The sequence below is a fragment of the Rutidosis leptorrhynchoides genome, chromosome 1 (assembly GCF_046630445.1).
Source record: "Rutidosis leptorrhynchoides isolate AG116_Rl617_1_P2 chromosome 1, CSIRO_AGI_Rlap_v1, whole genome shotgun sequence".
In the NCBI taxonomy this organism is placed as follows: Eukaryota; Viridiplantae; Streptophyta; class Magnoliopsida; order Asterales; family Asteraceae; genus Rutidosis; species Rutidosis leptorrhynchoides.
The window spans coordinates 179,693,888-179,715,313 of NC_092333.1; the positions used below are offsets into that span (position 1 = coordinate 179,693,888).

The 21,426-nt window shown below is 31.8% G+C and overlaps 1 protein-coding gene across 1 annotated transcript; it reads left to right on the forward strand.

Moving 5' to 3' along the window:
• The first annotated feature begins 13,074 nt into the window (after nucleotides 1–13,074).
• LOC139892323 (protein ENHANCED DISEASE RESISTANCE 2-like) lies at nucleotides 13,075–17,093 on the forward strand. Its single transcript, XM_071875388.1, has 9 exons — nucleotides 13,075–13,278; nucleotides 14,280–14,349; nucleotides 14,460–14,635; nucleotides 14,732–14,833; nucleotides 15,078–15,128; nucleotides 15,473–15,619; nucleotides 15,741–15,836; nucleotides 16,679–16,780; nucleotides 16,960–17,093. The coding sequence occupies exons 1-9, from the start codon at nucleotides 13,075–13,077 to the stop codon at nucleotides 17,044–17,046; spliced, it is 1,035 nt and encodes a 344-aa protein (XP_071731489.1). The 3' UTR covers nucleotides 17,047–17,093.
• Nucleotides 17,094–21,426: the final 4,333 nt, after the last annotated feature.

Here is a 21,426-nt window from a genome sequence, read left to right on the forward strand (position 1 = left end):
TGTTTAATAAATATCTGAAACCATTTTTTTTTGTCAAATTATTTAAGAGTCATTTTAATAAGATTAAACGTTTTAACGTTATTTTAAAAGTCATAACTTTTCTAGAAACCTTTTGTTAAACGATAAATGTAACGGTCCGTGATTTTTATAAAAATAAATATTTAAATAAAACGTGTTTATTAAATATATATTTATTTATTTTACAAAATGATTAAATATAGTCTTTAACTAAATATAAAACGTTTTGTATTTAAAAACACTTAGTTAAACAACGAACACATTTTTTTTTCGATATAATATAATTTGATTATAAAATATTTTTATGGATTTTCAATAATATAAAAATAAAAATAAAGATAATATAAAGATTTTTAATGACACCAAAAGACTACAACATTTCATCACATGATTGTAAGTTAAAACATTGTAAATTACTAAACCTGCGCACTTGCACGAGAAAAATCATAACTAATTCATTCGGACTCGAAAAAGGGTGATCTTGGTGTCCAAACGACCGTAACTCAAAAATCTACAACTTTCGTGACTATACCTTACACGAATCGTGTACCCATCTACACGAAACGTGTAATGTTTTGCCGACATAAAAATAGTGAGCGTAGTTGGTGGCCAAAAACTCTTTAAAAACTGGACCCGCGTGTTACTTTATTTTTATTTTTTTTCTTTCTTCTTTCTTCTGTCTTTCTTTCTTCTTATTACAGAGTATTAATTAAAATTATTATTATAATTCATATTATTAAGATTAATAATCTTATTATTATTATCAAGATTATTATTAGTCTTAAGATCGATACCAAGAGTATTATTACTAGTATTAGTTATTGGGAACGATAATATTAGTAATATACTATGACGGGGTTCTGTCCAAGTGTTTCCAAAACTAGTTTCATGAGTGGGATAGACTTAAGGAGATTATGGGGTATAGCTATGGAGGTTGTGGGTAATGTTCGGGGGTTTTGTTTGTGAGACAAACTAGTGTTTATCATCTCCGTTGCGTCTATATTCTTTCCTGCAATATTGAATCTCAATATTGATACGTGAGCACTCAAAACTTGACTTTTATTTAGTAAGTAGTGTATCCCTGACTAGTGCTCGAGAAATTAGGATTATGCATGCTTTTATATTCATTTTGTCAAAATATATTTTTAGGATAGAATCTGAATTAGTTACTACTGTGGTTAATATAAGGTATATGATATATATGTTTTTGGAAAGGTGGCGAAAAACTATAAACTTTTCATTTAGATGTCGAATGGATTCGACGGATGAATTTGATGATATAGTCAATTGAATTTTGTGTAAATTATTAAAATGAATATTTTTACTACGACCTCATTAAAATCATTGTTAAAAAAAAAATATTGATTGTTATAATTATTATTATCAAAATATTATTATCATGATTTTTATCAACAATTAAAATATATATTTTTTTATCAAAAACTATTAAAATATTATTTTTAAAACTATCAAAATATTATTTTGATCATTAAATTATTATTTTGATCATTATTATTAAAACTATCAATTTATTATTTTTAACATTAAAATTTTGATGTAAATATTATAAAACATCATTTTATATATATATAAAGTATTAGTAATGAATTATAGCATTAATTACTTTAATAAGTTTTATAAAAATATTTTAAACAACAATATTTAATTATATTTAAACGTGTATAAATTCTTTGAAAATATTATTATAAAGTATTAACTTATCATTTTAGTATATATTTTTATGTAAAGTTTTATTTATTAATAAGTGAATTATATTATAATTTACTCTAATAAATTTTGTAAAAATATTTAAGAATATAAAATGACAATATTTAACTAAAAATAATTATGTATAAAATTTGGAAATCTTTTTGAGTCAAATGAATTTCTGTTAACTTTTACATATTAGTCTCGAGCATTAGGATTGTGGTACACTATAAATTAACTTCAATTGTTAAATAGATATTAACCGATATAAATATATATAATTAGGTTCGTGAATCGAAGGCCAACCTTATAAGTTATCAATGGTGTTATATGTATTTTTACTACAAAATACATTAGGTGAGTATATAGTCCCACTTTTAAACTCTAAATATTTCGGGATGAGAATACATGTATTTTATGTTTTATGATATGGACACAAGTAACTGAAAAATATATTCTACGTTGAGTTGTACCACTGGCATACTTCCCTGTAGCTTGGTAACTAATATTTACAGCGGTATTGTAAACGCGAATCCTGTTGATAGATCTATCGGGCCTGACAACCCCAACCGGACTGGACGACCAGTATTCAACGGTTGCACAGTACTTCGTTTCGTGACTACATCTTGGTACGGTGTAGTAAGATTTCATATTAAAGGGAATATGCGACGTGATTAAATGTTAAGTATGGTTACCAAGTGCTCAACCACTTAGAATATTTTTATTGAATGATTATATACGAAATCTTGTGGTCCATTGTTATAACGCTGCTAGCATCAAACCTATATATCTCACCAACTTTATGTTGACCTTTTAAAGCATGTTATTCTCAGGTACGAATTAAGTCTTCCGCTGTGCATTAGCTCATATAAAGGATACTAGTTGGGACCATTTAAGCCATGATACAAGAACGTTGCATTCGAGTCATTGGAGATCATTAAAGACTATTATTAAGTAAATGACAGATTAAGTCATTTGGATATTGTGAAATGTGAGACGAACATATCAATTTTGATGTAATGATAGATTGCCTTTTTAAGAATAAATGCAACGTTTGTAAAATGTATCATATAGAGGTCAAATACCTCGCGATGTTATCAACTATTATAATTCGTTTGTAATCGATTTGGACGTTGTCCGGATGGATTAGGAACGGATCATTATAGGTGGTATCAGAGCGTTGGTCTTAGCGAACCAGGTCACCCATTAGTGTGTCTAACTGGTAGTTGTTAGGATACATTAGTGAGACTGGACTTTGACCGTGTTTGCCTGTTAAAAAGTTTTGGTTATCATTTCTAGTCGGAAACCATCTGCTTATCATCCTTAGGAAATTTCCTGCTTATCATTCTTTAGTCTAGACACGTCTTACTGCATTTAGTGCATCGATGGTGTATAGACAAAAAAAAAAAAAAAAAAAAAAAAAAAAAATTTCATATCCTAGCGTATCTGTAGACTTGCCTGTCATATGCCGTAAATTCCTCTGTAGTTTACGAAATCTTTAGTATTATACATAGATATTCTATACAGCTAGAATATCATCCGACATCCGAAAAATCATATCACATCGAAGATCTTTTCCATTCACCAAATTGCCCTTTTCAACCTGAAGCGCTTACCGGCGAACCTGTTCAAGAAACCATTTTCTCTCCCCTTTCTCCGAGTATTTCGTCACAATTATCTTATATTTTGAATCTTACTCACCCGCTCGTTTCAATCGTCAATTATCCCGACATAATATAAGAAGTTAACGAACTACGTGCTCGAGTAATGGTTTTGGAGAACCTGGTGCGAAGGTTACAAACACCAGCAGCACCATCGACAGCATCACCATCATCAACGTCAATGGTATCCTTATCACCCTCAAACCGCAACCATACCGTAAATCTCAACGTCACAAATTACACCTCGAGTATAATCATCGTTCTACGTATCGTTCTATCTACTTTATCTTCGTTCTACATATCGTTCTACATCAATTATTTCCGCTCAACATGGTGATTATGTAATTTCTAAAGTTTTAGAGATTATGTAATCTAGTATTAACGATAAATCAAATGAGTTTAATACCTTATTGACTCATTAAATCATTAATTACATCTGAAGAAAATATATATGCAAGTATATTTTCATAAAGATCGTAATTAAAAATTCTTTCGTACAAACTGTTAATGATGAAAATATTTTAACGGGTGGGTAGCACCCGAGGAATATTTAGAATTCACATTAATAAGTTACACTGTACATTCTTCGAATCTGATTCAACGATTATCTATTATCCTACTTACAACCACCAATAAAGGTATTCGTTCACCCCAGATTAACCATTTTCATTTAAATTTCATATTTGAATTTTTACCTATCCGAATCCAACAAGTGGCAAAACGAAGAAAACATTGGACAAAAATAAAAAGTGTTAGAAACAAATGATTTAATTAACTGAAATTGTGATAGGATTTCACGCTAACTGTTCCGGCTAACTATTCCCAGCTAACTGACTAACATTTACTTTATCGCAATTTACATTCTCGCAATTTTATTTATTGTCATTTAATTTCTGTTATTTACTTTTATGCATTTTTAAGTCGGGACACATGTACGCAATACGTCGGATTAATTCTGAGACAACACGGTGCATGGGTCATGATATATATTTATTTATTTTACGCACTTTAAATAAACGGGACACGTATACAAGGTTTCGACATATCATATTGACCCATCTATATATATATTTCGGAACAACCGTAGACACTCTATATGTGAATGTGGGAGTTGGCTATACAGGGTCGGAGTTGATTCCAAAATATGTATATACTTTGAGTTGTGATCAACACCGAGACCGGTACACGGGTCACGATATGTATTATTTAATTCGAATATTATATATATATATATATATATATATATATATATATATATATATATATATATATATATATATATATATATATTATTAAACTATTGGACTATTGGACAATCGAACTAACAGACTGCTAACTATGGACAAGTAAAATTAATTAAAATATTGATTATAACATATGAAACTAAATAATTCTTCAAGTTTGCCACTTGATTCTATCTTAAACCTCATTCGTATCTTGACAATTACAATTCGCATTCACAACTTTTCATGATTCCTGAAAACACCTCGATCGAGAAGTTGAACCAGCCGCACCTCGTCTATGAAAGAAAGATTTATGCATACAGTTATGCACCTGAAGAACTCTCAAACCCGAATTCATAGTTTAACACATACCGTGTTGAATCCTTTGCCATTTATTAGCAAAAACAATCTTACACTTCCTTTTCAAGAATCTAATTTTGTCACAGCTCCACTTCGACTTCTCAGTAAGACTACTCCTATTATAACTTCGATATTTATATCTTGTTCTTTCGCCAACGTCACCGGAGGACCTTTTATATTCCACGACATCAAGTAGTTCGTCATATCTTTGGCGGAATCCGCAATCAGTATTTTGAAAATCTCGTAGAAATTCTTCCAGTTATACCGAAAACGTCTATCCCTAAGAGTTTCATACTTCGAATGTGAAGTTTCTGAAAAACACCCTGAACTATGAAGTAGTTCTTAAAATGTTGATGAAGCAGCAAAAACTGTAAACGACTTTAACAAGTTAAAGGTTGACGATAAAGAACAGTAGGTTGGTAAAGCTCAGAAAAAGAGAAGGGTTGGAACTGGAAAACGGATTGAGCAAAGTATGAAGGAGGCCGTGAACAAATCGTGAAAACAGAACCTGTCTTCAAAGGATCCAAATGATCCAGTGCCTGCTGAAACCGTTAGTAAGAACTCTACTCCTTATTCTAAACTTTTCAAGATGATATTCTTCATCATCATCTTATCTTAGATATTATAAGAAATTTACATATCCTTCGTTATACACATTCTCCATATTTCTGGAGATATTCTCACAACTATTCCTATCTGCGATCATTCAACTCTTCGTAACATCTGCGTTACAATATAAAAGAAACTGTGTTAGTTTCTAAGTTCTAAAACTATCGAGTTTAAAATAGGAATGTTCTGAAGCAGTGTTGGGAACTGATGCATGAATTAATATAATATAATGAAACTTGATCAACTTCATTATATTACAGTAAGTCATGTTAAGTTTCTAATGGAATGTGATGATTCACAGTACCATCATCATATGCCATGTTACACGGCTCTTATATTCTATTCAATCTCCAAACATATTAGAACGTATCACCCTGATAGTTCTAATTTTCCGAAATATTCTGGTAATTTTTTTTTACGAATCAAGATCGTGCCATTACAATTTTATTCTAAAACCAATAGCTAGGTTCATTCCAAATTTCCTACCTACGAATTTCGGACCATTGCTCGCTTGGCTCGAGGACGGGAAGAAGAAACGAAGGGACAAAACCTCAGAATAGAAATAGGAACATAAACCATAGCAAATAAGAGAGAACATTAACTGTGGATGACAATGATTTTAAGGGACAGGAGTAGGAACATCGAAATATAAGGGAAGATATAAAACCTAACAACAACCCTGAAACTACAAACCGTGCATATCAATACGTATGGCAACGTAAAGGCACGGGAGAATTAAAAACATTATAATTCCAAGGAAAGGATAAAAGAGAATAGATTCTTCTGGTGATAGATGAAAAAGAAGAATGAAAGATATGAAAGTTAGAAATATAACAAGGATTAGAATGGGATGAAGCATATTAGCGAATGACTTAAAATAGGAACTAAAGAGAAAGAATAGAAGATATGGGAAGTAAGAAAGGGAAGGAGGTAAATTTATAGTGAAATATCCGACAAAGAAATCACAACAGATTTTTTCGCATTAAATCAAAGGAGATCCTGTTTTCTAAATCGCCGAAGAACTAAATCCTATTATGTAAAATTTTCTTTAAATCCCTTAAATTCTGGAAATCAATCCTAATCACGTCATCGGTTAAAAACAATTCCATATTCACTCATTTCACTCTTTTGTGATAGCTTCACTCGCGCGCCTCATAATCGAATCATTTTATCTATATTTTTTTTCAATAATGACAAAACTCCGTTATCATCTCATATTCGTCATGAAAACATTCCTATTGTTATTTATGACAACCTCTACCAAATTTCGAGGACGAAATTTCTTTAACGGGTGGGTACTGTAACGACCCGGAAATTTCCGACCAAATTTAAACCTTAAACTCTATATGTTTCCGACACGATAAGCAAAAACCTTGATGTTGAGTCTAGAAAGTCTGAAATCTAAATCTGGAAGATTAGTTACCCTTTTGACCAAGCCTGACGATTCACGAATGATTATGTGTATATGTGTTATATGATTATTTATAGTTAACGATAACAAAAGTATTAGATACGTAATAGGTTTTGAAATAAGATTATTATATTGGCAAGAGTAAAAGATAATATGTTTAATAAATATCTGAAACCATTTTTTTTGTCAAATTATTTAAGAGTCATTTTAATAAGATTAAACGTTTTAACGTTATTTTAAAAGTCATAACTTTTCTAGAAACCTTTTGTTAAACGATAAATGTAACGGTCCGTGATTTTTATAAAAATAAATATTTAAATAAAACGTGTTTATTAAATATATATTTATGTATTTTACAAAATGATTAAATATAGTCTTTAACTAAATATAAAACGTTTTGTATTTAAAAACACTTAGTTAAACAACGAACACATTTTTTTTTTGATATAATATAATTTGATTATAAAATATTTTTATGGATTTTCAATAATATAAAAATAAAAATAAAGATAATATAAAGATTTTTAATGACACCAAAAGACTACAACATTTCATCACATGATTGTAAGTTAAAACATTGTAAATTACTAAACCTGCGCACTTGCACGAGAAAAATCATAACTAATTCATTCGGACTCGAAAAAGGGTGATCTTGGTGTCCAAACGACCGTAACTCAAAAATCTACAACTTTCGTGACTATACCTTACACGAATCGTGTACCCATCTACACGAAACGTGTAATGTTTTGCCGACATAAAAATAGTGAGCGTAGTTGGTGGCCAAAAACTCTTTAAAAACTGGACCCGCGTGTTACTTTATTTTTATTTTTTTTCTTTCTTCTTTCTTCTGTCTTTCTTTCTTCTTATTACAGAGTATTAATTAAAATTATTATTATAATTCATATTATTAAGATTAATAATCTTATTATTATTATCAAGATTATTATTAGTCTTAAGATCGATACCAAGAGTATTATTACTAGTATTAGTTATTGGGAACGATAATATTAGTAATATACTATGACGGGGTTCTGTCCAAGTGTTTCCAAAACTAGTTTCATGAGTGGGATAGACTTAAGGAGATTATGGGGTATAGCTATGGAGGTTGTGGGTAATGTTCGGGGGTTTTGTTTGTGAGACAAACTAGTGTTTATCATCTCCGTTGCGTCTATATTCTTTCCTGCAATATTGAATCTCAATATTGATACGTGAGCACTCAAAACTTGACTTTTATTTAGTAAGTAGTGTATCCCTGACTAGTGCTCGAGAAATTAGGATTATGCATGCTTTTATATTCATTTTGTCAAAATATATTTTTAGGATAGAATCTGAATTAGTTACTACTGTGGTTAATATAAGGTATATGATATATATGTTTTTGGAAAGGTGGCGAAAAACTATAAACTTTTCATTTAGATGTCGAATGGATTCGACGGATGAATTTGATGATATAGTCAATTGAATTTTGTGTAAATTATTAAAATGAATATTTTTACTACGACCTCATTAAAATCATTGTTAAAAAAAAAATATTGATTGTTATAATTATTATTATCAAAATATTATTATCATGATTTTTATCAACAATTAAAATATATATTTTTTTATCAAAAACTATTAAAATATTATTTTTAAAACTATCAAAATATTATTTTGATCATTAAATTATTATTTTGATCATTATTATTAAAACTATCAATTTATTATTTTTAACATTAAAATTTTGATGTAAATATTATAAAACATCATTTTATATATATATAAAGTATTAGTAATGAATTATAGCATTAATTACTTTAATAAGTTTTATAAAAATATTTTAAACAACAATATTTAATTATATTTAAACGTGTATAAATTCTTTGAAAATATTATTATAAAGTATTAACTTATCATTTTAGTATATATTTTTATGTAAAGTTTTATTTATTAATAAGTGAATTATATTATAATTTACTCTAATAAATTTTGTAAAAATATTTAAGAATATAAAATGACAATATTTAACTAAAAATAATTATGTATAAAATTTGGAAATCTTTTTGAGTCAAATGAATTTCTGTTAACTTTTACATATTAGTCTCGAGCATTAGGATTGTGGTACACTATAAATTAACTTCAATTGTTAAATAGATATTAACCGATATAAATATATATAATTAGGTTCGTGAATCGAAGGCCAACCTTATAAGTTATCAATGGTGTTATATGTATTTTTACTACAAAATACATTAGGTGAGTATATAGTCCCACTTTTAAACTCTAAATATTTCGGGATGAGAATACATGTATTTTATGTTTTATGATATGGACACAAGTAACTGAAAAATATATTCTACGTTGAGTTGTACCACTGGCATACTTCCCTGTAGCTTGGTAACTAATATTTACAGCGGTATTGTAAACGCGAATCCTGTTGATAGATCTATCGGGCCTGACAACCCCAACCGGACTGGACGACCAGTATTCAACGGTTGCACAGTACTTCGTTTCGTGACTACATCTTGGTACGGTGTAGTAAGATTTCATATTAAAGGGAATATGCGACGTGATTAAATGTTAAGTATGGTTACCAAGTGCTCAACCACTTAGAATATTTTTATTGAATGATTATATACGAAATCTTGTGGTCCATTGTTATAACGCTGCTAGCATCAAACCTATATATCTCACCAACTTTATGTTGACCTTTTAAAGCATGTTATTCTCAGGTACGAATTAAGTCTTCCGCTGTGCATTAGCTCATATAAAGGATACTAGTTGGGACCATTTAAGCCATGATACAAGAACGTTGCATTCGAGTCATTGGAGATCATTAAAGACTATTATTAAGTAAATGACAGATTAAGTCATTTGGATATTGTGAAATGTGAGACGAACATATCAATTTTGATGTAATGATAGATTGCCTTTTTAAGAATAAATGCAACGTTTGTAAAATGTATCATATAGAGGTCAAATACCTCGCGATGTTATCAACTATTATAATTCGTTTGTAATCGATTTGGACGTTGTCCGGATGGATTAGGAACGGATCGTTATAAGAAAATCAGCTGATAATGAGGTAAAAGAAAGTGTTCAAGAAGAACCACAAATCAATACTCCTTCTGCAGAGGATATTGATAAATGTAAATACATAAATTGCAATAAATTATGCAATATTATGAAACTGAAATGAAATGAAAAATCTTGATGAGATATTTTCATATAATGTTACAATGACATCATGAATAAAGATGATGATCTAGAACCAAAATCTGTCATTGAATATCAAAATAGACGTGATTGAACTCAACGGAAAGGAGCAATACGAGCTGAATTAGAATCGCTCAATAAAAGAAAAGTTTTTGGATCAATCGTTATCACTTTTAAAGATGTGAAACAATGGGATACAAATGAATTTTTATCCGAAAAGAAATGTGCAAATGAAGTTACAAGGCAAAACTTGACTTGTAACTCAAGATTTCCCACAAAGACCAGAAATGAATTAGGAGAAAAACTTATCCTTCTATAATGAATACAATTACTTATTAGATACTTAATCAACCTGGTAGTTATTTAAATGCATCTCATGGATGTTGTTACTACTTATCTGTATGGATCATTTAATAATGATATATATATGAATATACCTGAAGGGTTAAGGTATCATAAGCATCTAATGCAAAATCCAATGGAATATATTTCATTAAATCACAAAGATTTCTAAATGGGTTTATACAATCTGGACGTATGTGGTATAATCGATTAAATTACTACTTGATAAGAAAAGGGTATACATATAAACTTATTTGCACGTGTGTTTTATAAAAACAATGTTCGGATATGTGATCATAGCTGTTTATATCAATTATCTTAAATAAAGAAATCTATGAAGCCATTCAACTTCTAAAGAAAGATTTAAAAAAAAAAAAAATCAAGTATTACGTTGATTTACATATTGAGCATATAACTAATGACTTACTTATACATCAAACAACTTATACCGAAAAGATTTTAAAATATTTTAATATGGATAAGACAAAAACCATTAAGTACTCATATGGTTGTTAGATCTTAATATTGATACTAATCCATTTCATCCTCTAGAAGATCATGAAGATCTTCTTGGTTCAGAAGTTCCATATTTTAGTGCAATTGGGGCTCTTATGTATCTTACAAATTATACAAGATCTGACATTTCTTTTGCAGTTAATTTGTTGACAAGGTTCAGCTCAGCCCCTACCAAAAGACATTGGAATGAGATCAAACAAATAGTTTGATACCTTCGGGGAACTACTGATTTATAATTATTTTATTCTAACAACTCGAAACAAGATTTGTTTGGTTATACAGATGCAGATTATTTATCTGATCTACATAAAGCTAAATCTCAAACTGGATATGTATTCCTAAATGGAGGCACCGCAATATCATGACGTTCTCAAAACAAACACTTGTTGCAACATCATCAAATCATGCCGAAGTGATTGCGTTACATGAAGCTACTCGGGAATGATTTTAGTTAAGATCAATGATACAAATCATTATTGATTCTTGTGGACTAGAACGCTATAAAAGCCCAACAACTATCTATGAAGATAATACAGCTTACATAGTACAAATGAAAGAAGAGTATCAAAAATGACAGAACAAAACATAAATGCTGACGAGGCGCTAAAGCTATAAACGGTCTTAACGGTCATAAGTTTGATGGAAAAGAATGGTATATTGGTAAGGCTCAGAAAAAGACTGAAAGGGAATAGGAATTGAAACAACAGTTTGAGCAAACCATGAAGGAGACTGTAGACAAATCACATGGGTCAAACTTGTACATAAAAGATTTAGATGATACAGTTTCAGATGAAAACCTCAGATTCTTCTCATATACTCAAGATCTCGTAAAAGACAACCAGATTAAATGAGATACGTTCAATCAACAACTCTGCTGATCTTTATACCAAAGCACTGTCAATCGCTGTTTTCAAAACATACGTTCACAATATTGGCATGAGGCAAGTTCAAAAGATGTGACGACTCAGCGTTGTCTACTTGAAGGGGAGTCAACTCTATGCTGCACTCTTTTTCCCTTAGCTAAAGTTTTATCCCACTAGGTTTTCTTTAGCAAGGTTTTTAACGAGGCAGTATTAATTGCTCTTTAAAAAAATTACCATCCAAGGGGGAGTGTTGTAAATTTAGTAGTTAAATATGGATGGTAATTAGTCAAATATGGATAGTAAAATTTGTACTATATATATGTGCATAATGTAAGTTACAAAAACACACATATACATTAAATACATCACACCTCTCTTCAACCTCTTTCTCTCCTATATCTTCTACAACACATCTCTCTTTTGTTGGTTCTTTCAATTTGAATATATTGAACCAGGCCACTAAAGGTAGTTATAAGCGTACTGAAATATAACAAATATATATTAATGTTCACGAACTCACAACCTCACCTCTTGGTTGGTAGAGGATTATGGATATATTAATTATAATATTTGCATAGCTACTCTTTTTTAATTTTATATATAATAGGTGTTTTCTATATACTACTTTTTACATTTTAGAGTTAGTTAATGTAAATGAAAATAACAATAGCGCTGTTTGCGCGCGAACGCAAAATATTTGTGCATAACTTTATACTTTAACCCTAGATTCATCATCTTCATTTTGATATCTTGATAGATAATAGATAAACAAAACCAAAAATAAATAAATAAATATTCTCCAAAGGATCACCCATCTTTGACTCTCTCCGGTGACATTGTTTTGCCGGACGAGAGAGACCGTTGCAACGGAGGTATATATACATTTTTGTGCATAATGACTTTTTAGCTACTTTTTCTTATTTATCTTGATAAAATTGCAAACTGTCTTATATTTCTTATGAGCATTCATATTTGATTATTTTCATGATCATGATATTCAATTTCATTTCTATCGTTATAAATCTTCGGGTATATATTCAGATGTCCATTTGACAAGATGCATTCATGAGTGTAATGTATAAATTGTTGATATATGCACAACATAATTGCGAATGCGTAAACTTTTATATTTGCATGTTGAATTGTTGTTTCGGCCTATATATTATGACATGTTTGATTGCGATGAAGCTATTGTGACCGTTGATCGAAGCTCAAGAAAGGAGGATACGATGACTGAATTAGAAAATGTTCCTCCAAACATTTCGGTCCGTGGAGAAAAAGAGGAAGACGATGATTACTATAGTTACTGCGATTCCATGGAAGAAACACATTCTGAAAATAGCTGGTCTGATTCTTCCCATTCATCCCCTCAGGTACTACTTGTATTTATCACTTCATGTTGCAAATTGTTGTTGGGTACTCAAACTTTTTTCAACCTAACAATGACTTTTTTATTTGTTGAGGAGATAGTCTGTCAGCTATCGTTGGGTTTTCGGTTAATTTCTTGCATGTGACTGACATAAACTTATTAGATTTGTTATATAATGTTTAAAAAGTTAAGTGACCATAAAAAATTTAGATTTAGAAGTGGTTGTTGGTTTCAAATTCGGGTGTAATAGTAAACCACAATTGTTGAGTTATCAATACATGTAATTTTGTGTTAATAAAACGTATCTTAATTGGTAATGGGTGACAACATCTTGCCACCAAAGTCAACACCTCCATAGCCACAACCGCTATGTATGCCTACACATTATTGAATTGACAACCAACTGAGTCAGTGTTGGTTGCCAGTTATTAAACGTTTGCCACAATAGGTGATCAAAATCGTGAATTTGATAACCAAAATAGAGTTCTGGTACCTTAAATAGGGGGTAAGTGTACATCACATAGAAGTTGTTGGGTATAAGGCAAAACGGTAAGCTCGCCCTCATTGCTCACATTCACTTCCTCGAGAGCTCCATTGGCATTGTCTAGTCCTCACTTAGCCCTCCATTAGTCCTCACCCTTTGTCCTCCCCTATTTCTTCCCCACGCACATTTGAGGACGGAATGTTAGTTTTATACTTGTTCTATTAGCTTTAATGCTTGTAATTTGTTTAATTCAATAATATAGTGGGTCTCAATTTTTATGAGGAAGTATGTTATGGTTGAAAGTAATTTAGTCATGTATTAGTCCTGGTGAGAAAGTGTTGATGTGGCGTTGATGTGACAATGGGTAAGGAAGTTTGTCATGGTTGTGAATGACCTAAGTACACTACTTAATTATGTTATTTATGTTGCTAATTGTTTTTAGTACACCCTTATGAATGTTCACAATGTAATATCCATTTGAAGCTACATAACTTTTTCATGTTGGCCGATTTGTTTCACAGTTTCACGATATTCCTCCTCCCAAGTTCTCGCTTGCTGTTGCTTTCTTGAGAAAGTTACATGGTTCAGTAGGTTAGTTCACTTGAGGTGATCCTTATTAAATACAAACATCGAAGTGAACTTGTTGTTTCTATATCATAATTTAGCTATGTATTATTTAGAATAATTGGTGTGTACTACAGTGCAGAAAAAGGGTGGTGCATCGTTGGAGGATATCGAGTGGCAAGATAGTTTTTTAAGCAACAATGATGCTTCTTTTCCTAATGATCCAACTGGTGAGCTGTTGAATAGTTGGGGAGCTGCTGAGGCCTCATCGTTTCAAATTCGTGGAAAAACTTACTTGAAAGATCGTAAAAAGGTAAATTTAATGGTTTATTTAACGCTTATTTATTATTTATTATTGTATATTGTATTTTTTTTATCTAGAGATGTAAAAAAAAATTGTTCTGTACAGGTTACAGGTAAAGGCACATTGATGGAACTTGTTGCATCAAACATGTTGAAATCAAACACCAAACAAGAGGATTTTGCTGGCCGTTCTGGTAGCATTTGTCAGGTTGAGACGAATTTTTTTTTTTTTTTTGAAACTTTACCATGATAAATAAATATTTTGTGGTGGTTAGGGAAGAGTTGAAAATAGACAGGGAGTAATCATGTTAGGCTCCGTACATCAGAATACGGGGTCGGTTACTCGCCCTCCTGAGTAGCCCGAACAGAGAAAAAACCTTCTACCTTTTTATCATGATAAAAAATACTCCCTAAAAGTTTTGTATAAACTTAGCTCTACAATTGTTGTGCAGAAATTTGCAGCCGTCGATCGCCCAGATTTCTTTTTCATTGTGAATATGCAGGTAAGTAGTTAACTCATTTGGTTAACTATATAAAGACAAAATATCACGGATGGTTCAGGTGGATTGTATCCGATTACACTCATGGTCCATTTACCTATTTCTGTCAAGAATGGTCCCTGTGGTTTGCACTTGAATCACTGGTGATCCCTGTGGTTTGTTTTTTTTGCGCCACAGATGCTACTTGTGGTTTGCACCACAAGGACCATCCATGACTGAAAAAAGCACAAAAATCACGAGCGTAATCCGATACAAACCAGATGATCATCCGTGATATTTTGTCCAATATAAATTACTCCATATAATCTAATCCATGTGTTGAACGGGTCTTATAAACGATTTGATAGATCCCGGGACCAACGACAACTTTCCACATTGCTTTCTATTATGCAACAACTACTCCTCTTAAAGATGTCCCGTTGCTACAAAACTTTGTAGACGGAGATGATGAATATAGGAATGCAAGATTTAAGCTCATACCTCGTGTGTCTAAGGTTGGTATATATAGTCAATCCTGAATATATTTAGGATTCCTTAAATATATAAATGAACAAATAAATTTATAGATAAAGTTATCATTTATGGAAATGGTTCATTTACAAAATCTTGTTTCAGGGACCATGGATTATAAAACAAAGTGTTGGAAATAGACCCTGCTTGCTAGGACAAGTTCTCAAGATTCAATATGTTCGCGGAAAGAACTACTTAGAGGTAATTGTTAGGACTATTTATTCAGCCCAACAACATGTTCAACATATAAGCACACTTAGGTTCCACTCTAAAAAAACAAATATTTAGAAAAGTAATGCATTATTTCTCTCAATTTTTGATGTTGGAGATGGTTTGCACCCAACAGTAATGACACATGATAATGTAACACACTATTCACTTTCTATGTCTATATGCAACATGGTGATTTTTTTAATCATCATTTGATACAACATAGTTGGCGCTTTCTAACCAAATTATGAAAAATCCTGCTTTGCGCAATTTAATACGGCAGGCAACTTTTTTTCTTCTTCAGAGAGTACGGATTTGAACGACTTTTTTCTCATATATTTATTAAACTTTCGGGTTTTGTTTTGATATTAAGTCTGTATAGTAGTATGGAACGGTCAAAAAATACAAAGTTTGTGTGATTTTTGTTTTCTTTACAGAGAAGTACTAAGTTTGTTGCATTAGTTTTTGGAAAAATATAACTACCTTGGTAAAAAGGTGAATAGTAACTGTTGCCTTTAGCTATAACATCTCTGTCCCATCAGAAGTGTCCACTTTGACTTTTCTCAGTCTTTCTTCATCGACTTTGACTCTAAATATTTTTATTTGTGTTATATAATATTTGATGAAAATTATATGAATAGATTAAATTTTAAATGTGTTTTCATTGGTATAACTTTGATGATGTATTATATAACACAAACAACAATATTTAAAGTCAAAGTTGATATAGAAAGACTACTAAAAGTCAAAGTGGACACTTCTAGTGGGACGGAGGGAGTATATATATTGATTGATTGATGCATAATTTTGAAATAATTGTGTTGTGATTATAGCTAGATATAGATGTTGGCTCATCTATGATTGCAAAGAAGGTGGCAAACAGAGTTTTGAGTGCCTTCAACAACTTAATAGTTGAAGCCGCCTTTCTTATACAGGTAATCAGTTTTAATCTCGTTGAATAATATATAATCCGTCCCAAACAAATCACTAGTGATCAGTAATAAGGAAAAACTGTTGTTACAAACTAAAGTTTGCATTAACTACACTTTTGTAATTATTTGTTTTTTAATCGAATGTATTGTTTATGGTCTATAATAATCCATCTGTAATGCAGGGAAATACACCAGAAGAATTACCGGAACATCTACTTGGTACATGTCGTATGAGCCATATCGATATATCAAAAGTGCCTTGTACGTAGACTCCAATATAAGTACATTGTTGTGTGAAACATGTTAGTATTGCTAAAACTGTATGGGCAAAATATGTGACTTTGACACAGCTTAATTAGGTTATTATGCATAATCAGTAGCAATCAACTTTACTACTGTATATTTTTAAAGGCTAAAGTGATAAGAGTATTTAGCCCTGGACAATTGTATTTGTATTTGGTAGTGTATGATAAATTGATAATTTGTTGTCATTTTTGGGGTAGATTAATCTCCATAATTGGTAAAAGTGATATATTGTATAGCTTTTTGAATCAATTTTCAGTCTCTTGTTACAGTTTTGAACAACAGTGATACGGAGTAGTAAATTTTTGTCTGATACGTTGTTAGTACTCCGTATAATTCTACTTTGAGTTCTGGGTAATATTGGATATATTTTTTTCTTTTAAAGTCTGTTCTTTAGGGAGAAAAAAATAGAACTTTTATAGAACTAGAAAACTTTCATGGAAATTCAAAGAACAATTACAAGACTTGCCCGGTATTAAAAACACGAGCCTAGAAAGAGCAAAACCAACACAAGTACACAACTAACCAACTTAGGCTAAACAAAAGTGCAACAAGCAACGACAAAGCTAAACCGACACCACTAGCAACATTAAACGACCCAAACACCTACAAACAAACTTGACAAAAGCAAATCACCAAAGCAAACTACTAATGCCATGACGTGTTGGGGACGACAATCAGAACGGCCAGATATATAAATAATGTTCATTAAAAAGGCAACGACACAACCACACAGGGTAAGCAAATCGATAAAGCGGATAGACTATGGTTTTACTTTCCAACATTTAAGTGTATCAATAAATATTAATGTGTCACTTCTATTTTTACCCGAATAATCATCCGATCTAAATCTAATATTGTTGAGGTGTGGAGACATTTAAACAAAAGCTGAAAAAAAAAGTGTCACTAAAAACTGTTTAAACACTTGCACGGATTTTGCAGATTTCGGTAAGCGTGAAACAGAGCGAAACAGTGCAAAAACAGAGAAAAATGATGGTGCGCGGTGATGGTGCGCGGCGCGCACCCTGCGCGCACTAGGTGAAACTTGATCAGAAGGTTTGCTCGAAGAATCAAGAGTGCACGGCGCGCACGTTTAAGTGTGCACGGCGCGCACGTTGTCTGGCAGTGAGCTGTCAGCATGTTGATCAACTTTTGCACATGGGATCCGTATTTGGTTGTCCAAGTTGTCACTTTAGGTGCATGCGGGCTACTTTACACCTTGTTTTAGAGCTGTGATCATGCTAATACAAGGGTGTAAAGAGGATCAAGATGGCTAGTTGATGATTACTTGAAGCATGCTTATGTATTCTTGTTCTCCTATAAATGTTCCTGATTATAACTCATTGTAAACTCACCACCACGAAATTTAATCAATAAGAACACTCTTTGGTTGGCCGTGGACTAAAGCAATCACAAACGATTGCATATAACCACGTTAAATTCCCGTGTTTTTATCATTCTTGCTTGTGTTACGATTATCACTATATTTTTCGTTTGTTGAAAGTGGGTTAGATAACTTGGGTTATCTTGTCTTGTTTGGGCTCACCTAATCGGGTTTCCTAACAAATATTGGGTTAACTGGAGGAGTATTTGAATTATAGATCATTACACAAATCGAATAATAGATTAACAGATTAAAATTAGAAGTGTTAGATATATCCGATATATTCAAATGGTTCGAGTAAAACTAATTCATAAGGAGTATAAATTTAGTAATGTATATGTGTGTTTATTGTATGTAAACTAGTAAATGAGCCCCCGTGCTCAGCAGCGGAAGGCCAGAACGGACACTAAGAAAAAACATAATATTAAAAAAAACAATGTGAATGAATAATAGCCCGAGATATTTGCGTATAGGTAGTTGCGTTGTGTTCGTAAAATTATTTCGAGTTGAACCGTGGTTTCGAAAAAATTTAACGCGTGGCGAGCGAGCGAAGATTTGGGTGAGTTTTTTTTAAGTTTTTTTAATTAGAAATATGTAAGTTTCACTTTAGCCCTTGAAGTTTGTGGTGTTTGACATTTATTAGTAAACATTTGTTAGTAAACATGTGTTAGCCCTTAATGATTCTGAAACAATGGAGTGGATGATGTCAAGGAAAAAATGGTTGCGAAATGACAAAAAAATGGCAAATATCCTCAAACAAAAGGCGAAAGTTAAGTGGGCGCTAGAGGGTGATGAAAACAGTAAATATTTTCATGGTGTCATTAATCGCAAATTGAACAAAAACACTATTCGGGGTCTGAATGTAAATGAGTTGTGGTGTGAAAATCTGTTGATCATTAAAGAAGAAGTTTTTAAGTACTTCAAGCATGTATTTTCCTTGCATACGAACATGTCCTTTAGTATTGAAAATGTCACGGGTTTCAGCAGGTTAACATAGGATAAAGTCAGCTTTTTTGAAGCTCAGTTCAGCGAGTCCGAAATTCTCAAGGCTATAAAAAGTTGTGGCGGATCAAAGGCTCCGGGGCCGGACGGGTTGAATATCAAATTCTATAAAATGTTTTGGGAGGTTATTAAAGAAGATTTTATGAAAGCCATTAATCATTTTTGGGAATGTGGGGAACTATCGAGGGGATGCAACCCTTCATTTATTACATTGATACCTAAGAAAAAAGACTCGCTAAACCTTGGTGATTTTCATCCCATAAGCCTCATAGTGAGTTATTACAAAATTTTATCCAAGGTATTATCGTTACGTTTGAGAGAAGTTTTATCCTCATTAATTGGTGAAGAACAAAGTGCATACATTCAGGGTCGACATATACTAGATGGTATTCTCGTGGCCAATGAGTTGATAAATGATTTAGTGGGACGGAAGAAAAAAAGTTTTATTTTTAAGGCGGATTTTGAGAAAGCATTCGATAGCTTAAACTGGGATTTTGACCCACGGTCGACCGTGGGTCGACCGCACGCGGACCAGTCCAAAATATGTATCCTTTTGAATCAGTTTTGGACATCACTCTTTGGACACTTTACTTCATTTAACACCTGCAAAAGATATCCAACATCATATACAAGTACTATATGCATTAAATGTCCATTTACCTTGGATGTATTGCCTTGATACTGACTTATCATGCTCAAAGTGGAAAGTCTAACATTCTTGGATACAAGTAATGATAATCATTTGAGGCAATCTCAGTTTTGTCATAATCCTTTATTTGTAATTAACACATTTGCTAAATCTCTATTGGCTGGTCAACATATCATTGATAACACAAACCCACTTTAATCACAAAGCATGCTAGTATTCAAAATTGAACTTGTTTGTAATTAATTAAGTGTGTTAATGATGTCTTGACAATTTAAGCAAGTAGTAACAATTAAGCATGTTGCAAGACATCAAGTTAAATCAAGTTTAAACTAATTCATAAACTTAATTTTAGACTTAAGCAAACCTATGTGTGTTAATTATTCATTGTCTTTTAAGATTACTAGATTATGACATTTTAAGCATTATCCAAGTAGCACAAGCATATATTGAAGTAGTCCAAAAAATAGTTGGTGGAATCCAACTTGTAACACATAGCAAGACATGGTTCATGCATACACATATTAAATAACTACTTAGCATTTAGCACTTAGCACATAGTCAAATAATACACATGTATAAATAGCAAGTAGTCAAGTAACATTCATGTAATGACTAGCAAAATATCACTAAATAATTTAGAATTAAACATATAGTGATAACATAGCATCAAGCTAAGGCTATGTAAGTTTTACTTGCAAAGTAGCACTTACAAGATTAATGTATAAGTATACATTAATATCCAACACATGTACAAGGAAGGAGCAATTCTTGGTTGGCACTTGGTGACCATCCTAAGAATGTCTAGATATATTTTAGATGTACATGTTTTTCTAAAACACTTATGTGTTATCCTTAATCAAGGCTTAATCATCATTAAGGTGTCATTAGGCGTGATTAACCAAGATTAGTGTTCTAGTGACCAAAACTCCTTTGGGTATAAAGGAGGCAACTATTCTAAGCATGTTTCAACAGGTTTCATGAATTGTAGATGCCCCGAAGTAGTCGAACTAAAATCGGTGGAATTTGGGACAAAAGCTTCTACGGTCGATCCATGGTCAGCCGTGGAGTTGACCGTGTAACCGATTTCATAAATCTGTGTGCAAACCTCCACGGTCTGACTTGCGGTAGATCGTGGTCCTAACCGTGTAGTTTACGTCTTTCGTTTTAAGATTTATTTGGTTTTGGTCTTTTGCTAGAGTAAGTGTGGATTAGTGAACTTGTATATTTATGTCAAGATGTTTACCATCACTTATAGTTATGTGCATATGTTATTGTAACGACCCGTCAAAATCGCTATTGACGCGACACGTT